We start from the raw sequence: 12,235 nt of genomic DNA on the forward strand, positions 1-12,235 counted from the left end.
GACAGTGAGCTGACAGGAAGAGGGGGGAGACAGGCGGCAAAGCGCCGCGGGTCGGAGTCGATCCCAGGCCGACCGCGTCGAGGACTTAAGGCCTCCTAACATGGTTCACGCTAACCGCTAACCGCTAAAACAAAACTTGCTAAATGCGGTCGGGAGAAGGGCGAAAACATGGTTTCCACCAACAAAAGCCTTCAGAGGCGTTCTCTGATGTTCTTTTAATGAAACAATATTAGGTAGATTGGACAACACGGAAGAAATAGCAGCATCAATGTTAACGCTTGCTTCCTCGACGAGCCGCCATTGCTATCAAAACAGTCTCACGTCACGGTCGCTTCTCCACTACGTCACATCTATGAAACTCCAGCCCTGCGTCCTGATTGGCTAGACCATAAAATTGGTTGGAGAAATCACTTTCTATGGGAGATGTCCCAGATGGATGTAAGTGGAGCTAGGCGGAGCAACATACGTCTGGCTAGGATCAGGTTACTATTTTGGCCTCTGAGAGCCAAAAGTTTATTCAACTATTGTCACCCATTACAGGTAGGCAATAGAAAGTTCTACTACCCTAATTAGTATGCAGTTCTTCATATATACACACACACATCAATTTCAAACAGATGGTATTGGGGCCAAAAACATAGCCTCGTGAGACCATCCTGATCTCGCGAGCTTTCAAGGTTTCACTCGCAGATCAGTCTGGCTACCCTCCGTTAAAGAAAATTTGGAGCCGTTCACCAAACGAACGTCCAATCAGCGTTGGCTTTGAGGCGGGTTGAGGTGTGACGCAACGAGAAGAGCGACAGTTCAGTCTAAAGAACATGGCGGCTTCAGCCGATGAAACTAGCGTTAGCGTGGCTATCAAGCAAGTTTTATCGGAATTACAGAGTATTTCTTTGCTGAGCTAACGAGCCTTTACCTGCAGCAGCAAGAGTAGCTTGGCTTGTGGTTGTGTTTTTTTGAATCTGATTGGTTTATTTGGCCCGTCTATCACCAACATAGGCCAATCAGCTAACCAGTATTTTCGCCCCTTCCCAAAATTACTTCAACGGAAGGTTTCCAGATTGATATGCGGAGCAAATCTATCTGGCGGAGTCAGGTAACCAAAAAATGGCATCACCGCAACACTAGTCTCCATGATGCTGGATGTTCTCTAAAGAACCTCAGAGGCCAGAACCAGAACAGCCTGATTTATACTGAGGGTATTTATACTGTTTACCATCAAGAACATTTCTGGGGATAATCGACGTTGATTGAATTTAGAGCCATTAGATTAAATGAGGCAGAATACATCTCAGGGTTAAAAGGCCAAATTGTTTTTCCTTCCACTTTGTCTGTGGTGTCAATAAGAATAGAGAAAGTCTTTGGTTTCTGTGACAAATTGAGCCAAAATCTCAGACGATGAACAGCGGGACTGCAAAGTTAGTCGGAGCGAGAAGAGTTTGCTCCGTTCTTCATCATCAACCAGAAGCTGCTGAACGGCGTCCGCCTCCTTCAGAGGACGCTGACCAGGTGTTGTTTCCAAAAGGTGGAAAAAAAAAACAAAAAAAAAACGCCTCCTCTGCCTCTCATCAGCAATTACAGAGCACAACGAGGAGGAATTCAACCCCCAACCACCCGCCCTCCTGCTCTGAGTGTGAAGGAGGAGGCTGGGGAAACACGGACGAGGAGGAGGAAAGGATGACAAAGGAAGGAAGGAGCTAATGAAGGAGATGAAGTAGTGTTTTGTGTGTGTGTGTGTGTGAGGCGAGCCCTGTGATTGGCTGAGCCCCGCGAGATGCGCCAACAGCCAAAAGAAGACGGGAACAGAGGAGGAGAGGAAGGCTGCAGAGAATACAAAGAGCAAGTGTGTTAGAGAGAGAGAGAGAGAGAGAGAGAGAGCTAATGTTTCTGGGTGTGCGCGAGGCGTGCAGAGGTGTGTGTGTGAGTGCAGCAGCAAGCAAAAAGCCAGGAGGAGGAGGAGGAGGAGGAGGAGGAGGAAGAGGAGGAGGAGGAAACCTGATCCCTCTCCCTGTCTGCCTGTGTGGAGCTGCTCCCATCGTCCTCAGCATCGCTGCTAGCTTAGCCTGGCCCGGTTTCAGCCCGGCGTAGACCCCTGGCGCGGCGGGGAGCCCCGGCATGGAGCGGTTCCTGGCCCTGCTGCGCCTCCTGAGCAGGAGGAGGCGAGGGAGGAGGTACCGGGCGGACGACGACTACCAGGAGGGCTACGAAGACGTCTACTACTACACCAGCAAGTACAGCGCACACCTTCTGAGTGAGTGTGAGGGAGGAGAGCTGCAGGCGGGGCAGCTTATCAACACATTATCAGTGCTGGAGGAGCGCCTCCTCAGGGGGGGGGGGGGGGGGCCCAGAACCGGAGGGTCCAGAACCGGAGGGTCCAGAACGCAGAGAGCAGGCGCACAGTGAGGTTCCCGTCAAATTTGACTTTTAAATGAGGTGAAAATACGAGCGCGTGTCGCCTCTCTCCATTATAGATGAAGGTCTTTTTCTCAGTTACGGCGCGCGCGCAGGTATCCAGGTGAGGCCGCCGGCCCAGGTGGGTTTGTTTGGTAATAACAAGGCGGGAAGCGTTTGCTCCAGGAAGGAATGTGGGAAATGCACGCCACTAATTCCAGGTTTGCTGAAGCTGCTGATTCCCGATGAACCTGCAAACTTTAAGACAAAATCCTCTGCTTTTTAGCTTTTGTTGAGACGCACCAATCAGATTTGCTGGTCTGACCTGCTGATTTGGGTTTTGTCCAAAGCTCTCTAATGCAAAATATGTGCTGGACGCCCCTTAATTAAACTGTTTTATTAGTAGATTATTGCCATTTATGCATCCTAACACGTTTTTTTTTGTTTTTCTTTAATAAACTGAACAGAAGAGAACCAGAGTGGATGATGCTGGTTAATGAAAACAGTGTCAATGGTTAGTTTAGAGGGATTTTATTAATAGGAAACAATCAAAAGTGGCCCATTCCAGTCTTTATTCTCTCGTTTTTATTTGGTTCGATTTACATTCCACCGTTTTCAGGTCCTTTCCTCGTTTTCACGCCAAATGTGTTGCTTTTTATTTCTCACAAACACCACAGCGTCTAACCAAGCTGAGCTGTCTTTGTTCTGACAGCTTCTTCCACTCCTCGCTGAATAAATTCACAGATCAGACCTCTGTGGTTTCCTTCGGCGCTGACGCTCGCCTCAGATCAGCCTGGATCTGTTGTTAAAGATGCAGCCCGTTTCCAGAAGGTGGCTGGGTGTGGTGCTTAAAGTCGTATCCTGCAGGTTTATTACTTTATTGGTCTCTTATTTACCCTCAGAAGCCATTTTTGGGTCTAAAAACACCAACCAGATCAGCTTCAGATCGTGGTGCGTCGGGTAAAATACTGAGTTTTCTGACTAGAGCCATGAAAAACCAGACAAATGTGAAGTTTGTGTGAAACAAGCTGCTGTTTCACAACGTCTCATTAAATGCTATCTATTATTATCACTTCAGTACAGGATTACCTGGCCTTCCTTTCTTTCCTTTGACCCAATAAAAAAAAAAAAAGCAAATATGTTGTTTCTGTAGTTTGGAGACTTTTAAGTTAAACTTTCGCTGCTTCATTTGGAAAGAGCAGCAGCAATTCCCCTTGATGCCAGGAGCTAGTTGTCAGCGGTGTGCATGTTGTGCAGTCAGGCTGTTGCACAAAAATATGTTTTTAAGTCTTTACTTTGCAACATCCAGCTTTTCTTCTGACTGTTGTACATTAGAGCTAAAATATCAGTACAGACTGGTTTGACTGAGTGGGAAACTTTCACTTAAAACCAGGATTTCATGGCGTTGAAGCAGAGCTGTTTCAAAATCTTAGTTTGTGTTGTGATTAAGTCTGAATGTCAGACTTTCCTTTTGCTTTCTAACAACATTGTAAGAATGTTTTTTTTTTACGTTATTAGTCAATTAGTGTGTAACGAAGCTCAGATGATTGCAGCAATCCCTCGTCCTGGGCAAGTAGGTGGTGCCCTCAGGATGGAAAGACACTTTTTTAACAGGAAAAGTTAACAGAACCAGGTCTAGTAGGAAATATCACTGAACCATGGGGGCTTTCTATAAGAAAGATAAACAAAGAGTTCACATATACAGTATAATAGCTGCAAAACCTCCATCAGGAGCTCCATCCACCAAAGAGGTGGAGATAAAACAGTAGCAGTGAGCAAGGAGTACCTTCTATTGTTAATAAAACCCAGTACTTTCTATGGGAATACATAAAGAAGGTGGTAGCAATCACTACACTGCAAAAAGGGAACTCAAAGAAAGTACAATTTTCTTGAAATGAGTAAATTTTTCTTTGATTTGAACAGCTAAATAAGACTATTTACCAATGGGGTGAGTATTTTTACGCCTAAAATAAGATTATTAGCTATTCTGCACTTGAAATAAGATGATGGAGATGAATTGTTCCTACTTTAAGTGCAACAATCTTATTTCATTGGCAAATAGTCGTATTTACCTGCACAAATCAAGGACAAATACAAACCACTTCAAGAAAATTTTACTTACTTTGAGTTCCCTTTTTGCAGTGTACAGAAACACTGGACCAGGGGTACTTTCTACAACAAAAGAAGACAAAGAGATTGCTTATAGTTATTGACAGCAATACCTCCATTAGTGACTCAATTGAAAAAGACATAACGCTAAACAACTTTACTGGTTTAGGGGTATTTTTAATGGAAAATGGAAAGATAACGTAAAGTTAATAGTGAAAATGCATTCAGGTGGTGTAAAAGAGGAGATTATTGGGAGAAAATAGGAGATGAAAAGTGGTCAGCAATTCCTCCAGCAGCTGCGTAACTATAGAGGAAACCCAAGGTAACTTTTTTTTTGTCAAAGGGAAGTTTTAAGCATTTAAATACAGTTGTTGGACTGCATATTTAGAGTCTTAAGTCCTCAGCAAACAGGCGCCATCACAGATGTTTAATGCTGCACCTGGCTTCTGGAGCAGCAGATTCCAGATCAGACAAACAGGTGACATGCCGTATGTTTACCTGCATCGGTGGGCGGCACTTTCATGGCTTCCCATTAACTGTTAGCGAGCCGATCGCTCACTTTCTGTAATCTGCAGTGTCTGTTGCTGCGATAACTGGCTCTGACTGAGGCTACTGCTCATTTCTTTAGAAGCAAATCTGAATCCAGACACGCATCTTGTAAAGTCTTAAACAAAGTCACATCTCATCCAATTGTGTTTGCAACCCCCAACAAAAAAACCCGAGAGAATATCAGATGCTCTGGCAATAATCGCAGTTCCTTGGCTGAACTAAGCCTGGTTTGACTTGAATAAACAAACTTAACTTCCTCGATGCTTAGCAGGAAGACGTCTCAAGGCTGGTAGCGTTGTTTAAACATCAGCTGGTTGTTTATCGCTGCTCTCCTTTTCCTGACCAGTGCTTTTATCAAAGCTTCTTTGAAAAGTTTATTTATTTCAGAAATTAACTTAGACAATTTTGTATAAAATACAGTTTCCCTGCAGATATATGTATCTCTAAACACCTCACTGATATAAACAAATTTGGGCTGCACAATATATCAGTGTTTGCAGGCGCTACAAAACAATAATAGTTCACACTATTGCATGCTAATATATATTCAACCTGTTGGATAGACACTGATGATGGTGCCCAGGATGCACCACCATTATGGTGCTATTTAATTATTTCCTATTGCCATTGAAAGCTCGTCCTACAGGACGAATCGAGAATCTTATCTCGTACACTGCAAAAACAGAACTAAAAATAAGTAAAATTTTCTTGAAATTAGTGTATTTGTCCTTGATTTGAGCAAGTAAATAAGATTATCTGCCAATGGAAAGAGTAATTTTACCCCAAAAATAAGATAATTAGATATAATGCACTTGAAATAAGTTGATGGAGATGACTTCTTCCTATTTTAAGTGCAAAAATCTTATTCCATTGGCAGATTATCTTATTTACCTGCTCAAATAAAGGACAAATACACTAATTTCAAGAATATTTTAACTTATTTTAGTTCTGTTTTTGCAGTGTACCGATCCAGTTTAAACCGTTTGTGTCCAAACAAAAAACGGTTTGGGCCAATTACGTTGCTGTATTGTGGTTTAAGGCCAACCCAACATAAACTGTAGCGCATGTATAATCATCTGTTTTGTAAGAGTCCACGACTTCTTCTTTAAAGGAAAAACAGCATGAAGTGCCTTGACTAGCATAACTTGTGGTTTCTCATGACGTCTGCTGCTTATGTTTTAATATGATACTGTGATTGGCTAAAACCAACCTTTGGTAGGCGGGCACTAAGTGTAGTTTCAACCAATACGCTCAGAGTTCTGCTGAAATTCCCTCCTTTCTCCAAACGGATTAAAATTTTCACTCGATAATTTCGGCCCACGAGCCAGAAAAGTTTGTGCACCCCTGGTCTAGTTTATGTAAAGGTGGGTAAAGTAGCTAAAAGTTGTACTCAAGTAAGAAAATCACTACTTCGATATACAGCAGAGTGAAAAAAAGTATTGGGTACTGTGAACATAACACCAGGTTTAATTTATGAAGAATTATGTCATCTGAAAGTATAAAGTAACATGTAAATTCTGTAATGTAAAAAATAAAACAAGAACAGAATAAAAATATTAACATTTTGACAAAATGACAATTTTTTTCCTCACAAATTACTCTTTTTCACGTCATAAAGCTTTCGAACCCAAATACTTACAGTAAGCAATGCATAAATGATAGAACAGGGCAAAGTGCTTCCAGTGACAATAAATACTGTTTACTGTATCTTTAATTAACGTACAAATGACATCGGAACCAGAAGCTTGAGGATAAGTGCTGTAAGTTTGTTTCTGGTGCATTTTTTGATACATTATGCTTGATTTTCATCCAGTAAAGTAACTAGAGGCGGGTAGGGTAGCCACACTGCAAAAACGGACCTAGAAATAAGTAAAATGTTATTAAAATTAATGTATTTGTCCTTGATTTGAGCATGTAAATAAGATCATCTGTCAATAGAATAAGATTTTTCCACTTAAATAGGAACAATTCTTCTCCATCATCTTATTTCAAGTGCAGGATGTTTAATTATCTTATTTTAGGGGTAAAAATACTCATTCCATTGGCAGATGGAATGAGTTCCTGTTCTTGTTTACATGCTCAAATCAAGGATAAATACATTAACTTTAAGAACATTTTACTTGTTTTTAGATCTGCTTTTGCAGCACTGCAAAAAGGGAAATAAAACTAAGTAAGAATTTCTTAAAATCAGTGTATTTTTCCTTGATTTGAGGAGCTAAATAAGAGCATTTGCCAATGGCATGGGTATTATTACCCCTAAATTAAGATAATTAGACATCCTACACTTGAAATAAGATGATGGAAATGAATTGTTCCTGTTTGAAGTGCAAAAATCTTTTTCCATTGGCAAATAGTCTTTTTTAGCTCCTCAAATCAAGGAAAAATACACTGATTTCAAGAAAATTTCACTTACTTTTATTTCCCTTTTTGCAGTGAAATAATTTTCACGTAAGAGCTGCATTACTTCAAAGTTACTAAGCATACGTAAAAGTATAGTGAAGTTATAGTACTCCAATAAATCATGCTGCATCTCAATAATCCAGGTATATAAAAAAAGAAACTGAGTAGTTAGGTCTTGTGGACGAGTTCTTTGTTGAAGCGTTTTGTCTCTTCTCTGAGTTGAATGTGAACATGTTGTTCATGCAAAAGAGGACCATCAGCTTACCGCCCCGTCGTTAGTGCTCTGATGGCTGCTTATCGTTCCCAGAGTCATGCTCTCAATCACTGCATTGTAAAGGGGGGGGGGGGGAGGTGGTTATCCATGTTCCCCTGAGGTACTTAGCTAAGCATTTTAATCGTTAATGCATGGCTTAATAAATGCATTTCTGTTAAATGCAGGCAAGTAAACTACATTAACATTAAGTGATCAGCGTTTGTTAAGTAGATGGTGGGACTTGGCACCAATTTTGATGCATAAAGAGACTTTTTTTTTTGCAAAACTGTAAATTTTATCCCAATATAATATAGTAGTTTTGTCATATTTGTCACGAGAGATAACAAACAGTACAGCACACCCCACGATTTAACAGCTTCTAGGTGCAGGGCTTTCCCTGGAGGTCCCGTCACAGATGCAGGCCCCCCAAGGTCCATTTGGGCCAGAACCTTCGGGGTTCTAGAGCGAAAAAATGGAGGTTTTCCCTCTAGAACTCTGGTTTTGTTCCGTTTGTTCTCTATGTAAACCTGGTTACTCTGGTTTAATGGTACTTGCAGATATATAAGGAGGTTTACTGCAGACTGGTTACTGTAACCTGCACTGATTATTTTAGCATGTAGACTTGATTTAATGTGAAATAAGAAAAATTCATCTACATCATCTTATTTCAAGTGCAGGATATCTAATTATATTATTTTACGGGTAAAAATACTCATTCCACGGGCAAATAGTCTCATTTAGCTGCTCAAATCAAGGAAAAAATTACAAATTTCAAGAAGATTTTACTTGTTTTTAGTTCTTTTTTTGCAGCTCATCTGTACTTATTTTGATATATTAATAATTTTCTTATGTTGTTTTGAACGCTTCCGCATCCTGCTACACTATAGCCACAAACAGCAAAGTATTTAAATCACTTAAGTTTGATGGAGCAACACAAACCATGGTGTAAATATGAAATTGAAGGAAAGTTTTTAAATGCATTTATTAAGTTTTTTGGCAAAAATTTAAATTTTATCCCAATATATTATAGCAGTTTTGTCTTATTTGTCACAAGAGATAACAAACAGTACAGCACACCCCACGATTTAACAGCTTCTAGGAGCAGGGCTTTCCCTGGAGGTCCCGTCACAGATGCAGGCCCCCCAAGGTCCATTTGGGCCAGAACCTTTGGGGTTCTAGAGGGAAAAATGGAGGTTTTCCCTCTAGAACTGTGGTTTTGTTCTGTTTGTTCTCTATGTAAACCTGGTTACTCTGGTTTTATGGTACTTGCAGATATAGAAGGAGGTTTCCTGCAGACTGGTTACCTGCAATGATTATTTTAGCATATAGACTTGATTTAATGTTAAATAAAATGGTCTTAAACCATCCCCCATTGATATTCCAGTCAGAACCATATCAGGTCCATAATCTGCTTAATATGAATTTAAAGCAAGAACTGCTGGTTTGATCAGCTGCTCTGTGAAGGTGACCAGATGATGAAGACTGGGTGAGGAAGAGTGTTTCCAGTAAGCGGACTGTGGACTGGAGTCAAAATCGGTTGGTTCTGCTGATCTTTTGGATCTTTTTTAGCTTACACTGCAAAAACAGTTCTAAAAATAAGTAAAACGTTCTTAAAGTTAGTGTATTTATCCTTGATTTGAGCAAGTAAACAAGATTATCTGCCAACGGAATGAGTATTTTGATCCCTAAAATAAGATAATTAGATATAATGCACTTAAAATAAGATGATGGAGATGAATTGTTCCTATTTTAGGTGCAAGGACAAATACATTAATTTTAAAGAATATTTTACTTTTTTCTAGTGCTGTTTTTGCAGTGTAACTTGTCGTGAAAAACAATTAGTTAAAATCAAGATCCAGTTTTGTCTCCATTTCTGGGATTTCGGGCTTGAAATAAAAAGAAGCACCGGATTGATCCCGCCTCGAGGAGAGGAGAAGATATTTCGTGTAGATGTTTGATTTCCTGGTATTTGTTTTCATGGATGGTTCCCGTCGCCGTCTGCGTCCCTTCAGAGAAACCGCCGACTGGACTTTCCCAAACTGTTTACGCTGATTAACGATTCTGCTCAGTGTTCAAGCCGCTTCTCAGCGGTTTCCTCCTCAGAAGACGCAACAAACCACTCTGCAAAGCCTGAGTGTGAATTTAATCGTCTAAAACGTGGCATGGGAGCGTGTTTAGATGCTGATATTTAAGGCTGAACTTTGACCTTCCCTCAGAAATGTACAGTTTTTGTGTGTCGGCGCTGCAGAGCTGCCAAAAGGCATTTCTCGAAGCTATCGTCCAGCTCGGGGTGTGTGTTGTGGTCACTGCAGCGTGTGATTGTATTTGAAAGCGATTTATGGCTGGTTGACTGACTAACCCGGAGACAAAGGCAGAAACAGTCCTCAGACCTGCTCTACTGGGGCTTTACTCCATGATTTCCCCCCTGATTTGATGCAGAGCCGCTCTGTCAACCCGGCCCAGTCACTGACACCTGAGTTTTTCATTTAGAGGCGAGATGCATCAAATCAAAGCATTTTAATCGTCAATGCATGACTTAATGCATACATTTCTGTTAAATACAGGCGAGTAAAATGTGTTAAAATTAAGTGATCAGCGTTTCTTAACTTGATCCAATTTTGATGCTTAAAGAGACTTTTTTTTATGGCAAAAATATAAATTTTATCCCAATATAATAAAGTAGTTTGGTCATATTTTTCACAAGAGATAAAAACAACAACAATACAGCACACCCCACGATTTCACAGGCCTTTCCCTGGAGGTCCCGTCACAGATGCAGGTCTGGACTTTGACTAGGCCGTTTCTCCGACATTTTGTTGCATGTTAGCTGTAGTATTTGGTAGGGCTGAACAATTAATCGCATTTTCAATATAATCGCGATTTAAAAAAACGCAATTTCCAAATCGCAGAGTCTGCAATTTTTGGCTCTGTAACAATTAGGGAATTAGACACGTCCATTAGGTGGTAAAATGTTTAAAGTGGGTTTGCCTCACATGGAAGGGAAGACAGTTGCAGCAGTGAGATAATCTAACTTTATTACTTGTTTTAGAGTTTATATAATCATACATAGCATTAAGTAATGGTCAATCAGTTTAATACATAGACTTGCTTGTTGGTTGGACTTTGCACTTTATGTTCAACAAGGATTGATGTCCAATTAAATCAAAAGCTGTTCTCTTGAATAATATTCTGATCAATAGAAACATTAAAAGTTCATATTTAAAATAGTCCTTGTTTACAAACATCTTTATTTAGAGGCCATTTTTGTTGCTTGTGGTTAATGCAGAGAAAAGTCAAAATTGCAATTTTGGTTGAAATATATTGTAGGCAGAACGCAATAATTTCTGCTCTGAGTTTAGATGCTGCGGGTCCTTTAGCAACTAATCCGAACGGCGAGGAAACAAATTCATTTGTTGTTTGTATATATTTAAAAACACGTGATAAATTAAACTTAAAAAAAAAAATCACATTAAATCGCAATATTAAGAAATAAAATCGCAATTAGATTATTTTCTAAAATTGTTCAGCCCTATTATTTGGGGTGATTGTTCTGCTTATGGCCCAGTTTGGACCCAAATGCTCAGCCCTCCCCTGCTGAGCTGCTTTTAGGTTTCTCCAGATACGACTCTCTGCGATATGGACAAACATCTCTGCTTCGCTCTCATCTGCCTTTTGTTCAGTCTTTTTCTGCTCATCCTGTCATGAACGCTAACCTTTAAGCTGCTGCCTGAGCCCTGAAGGGTCTAAGATGGACCTCCTGGATTTTTGGTAATATCTCTGAGCTTCACGCTTTGACTTTAAGGTTAATTTAGCCTCAAATGTGTTTTACTTGTAAATAATCTTTACTTTTTGTAGAATAATGGATTCTAAACAACCCTTCCCAGGTTGCCGAGTAGCAAAAGTTGCTTCTCTAAGCTCATTGCTGATGTCTTTTCGGCCTGGCGTTGTGTTGATCAGCACCTGGATGCTGCTTGTCTTCCTACGTCCGGATGAAGCATCTAGGGTTCACTTACATTGCAAAAAGGGAACTAAAAGTAAGTAAAACTTTCTAGAAATTTGTCTATTTTTCATTGATTTGAGCAGGTAAATAAGACTATTTGCCAATGCGATTAGTAGTTCTACCCCTAAAATAAGATAATTAGATATTATGCACTTGAAAAATGATGGAGATGAATTGTTCCTACTTTAAGTGCAAAAATCTTATTCCATTGGCAAATAATCTTATTTACCTGCTCAAATCAAGTAAAAATATACTAATTTCAAGAAAGATTTACTTAATTTTGGTTCCCTTTTTGCAGTGTAGTTTTTACTCATGTCTGCATAAATGGAAATCTGGGATTATGTGTAAAATTTCAATCAACTACAAAAAGGGAACTAAAAGTAGGTAAAATTTTCTTGAAATTAGTGCATTTGTCTTTGATTTGAGCAGGTAACTAAGACTATTTGCCAATGAAATAAAAGTATTTTGCACTTAAAATAAGAACAACTCATATACATCATCTTATTTCAAGTGCAGGATGTCTAATTATCTTA

General features: G+C 40.0%; 1 protein-coding gene across 8 annotated transcripts in view; it reads left to right on the forward strand.

The window, feature by feature from the left end:
* The window catches only part of grip1 (glutamate receptor interacting protein 1), a 110,096-nt gene that overhangs the window by 29,638 nt on the left and 68,223 nt on the right, over positions 1 to 12,235 (forward strand). For 4 of the 8 annotated variants that reach the window (XM_036148912.1, XM_036148918.1, XM_036148914.1 and 1 more), the window contains exon 1: positions 1,949 to 2,251. The exons of 1 other annotated variant lie outside the window; for it this stretch is intronic. In XM_036148912.1, coding sequence (XP_036004805.1) covers positions 2,116 to 2,251 — 136 coding nt within the window. In that variant the 5' untranslated portion in view covers positions 1,949 to 2,115. Of the gene's footprint in view, positions 1 to 1,946; positions 2,252 to 12,235 lie in introns of those variants that run through there. 3 more of the 8 variants (XM_036148920.1, XM_036148921.1, XM_036148915.1) reach the window with 3 other exon arrangements.

This window comes from Fundulus heteroclitus, chromosome 17, assembly GCF_011125445.2.
Source record: "Fundulus heteroclitus isolate FHET01 chromosome 17, MU-UCD_Fhet_4.1, whole genome shotgun sequence".
NCBI lineage: Eukaryota > Metazoa > Chordata > Actinopteri > Cyprinodontiformes > Fundulidae > Fundulus > Fundulus heteroclitus.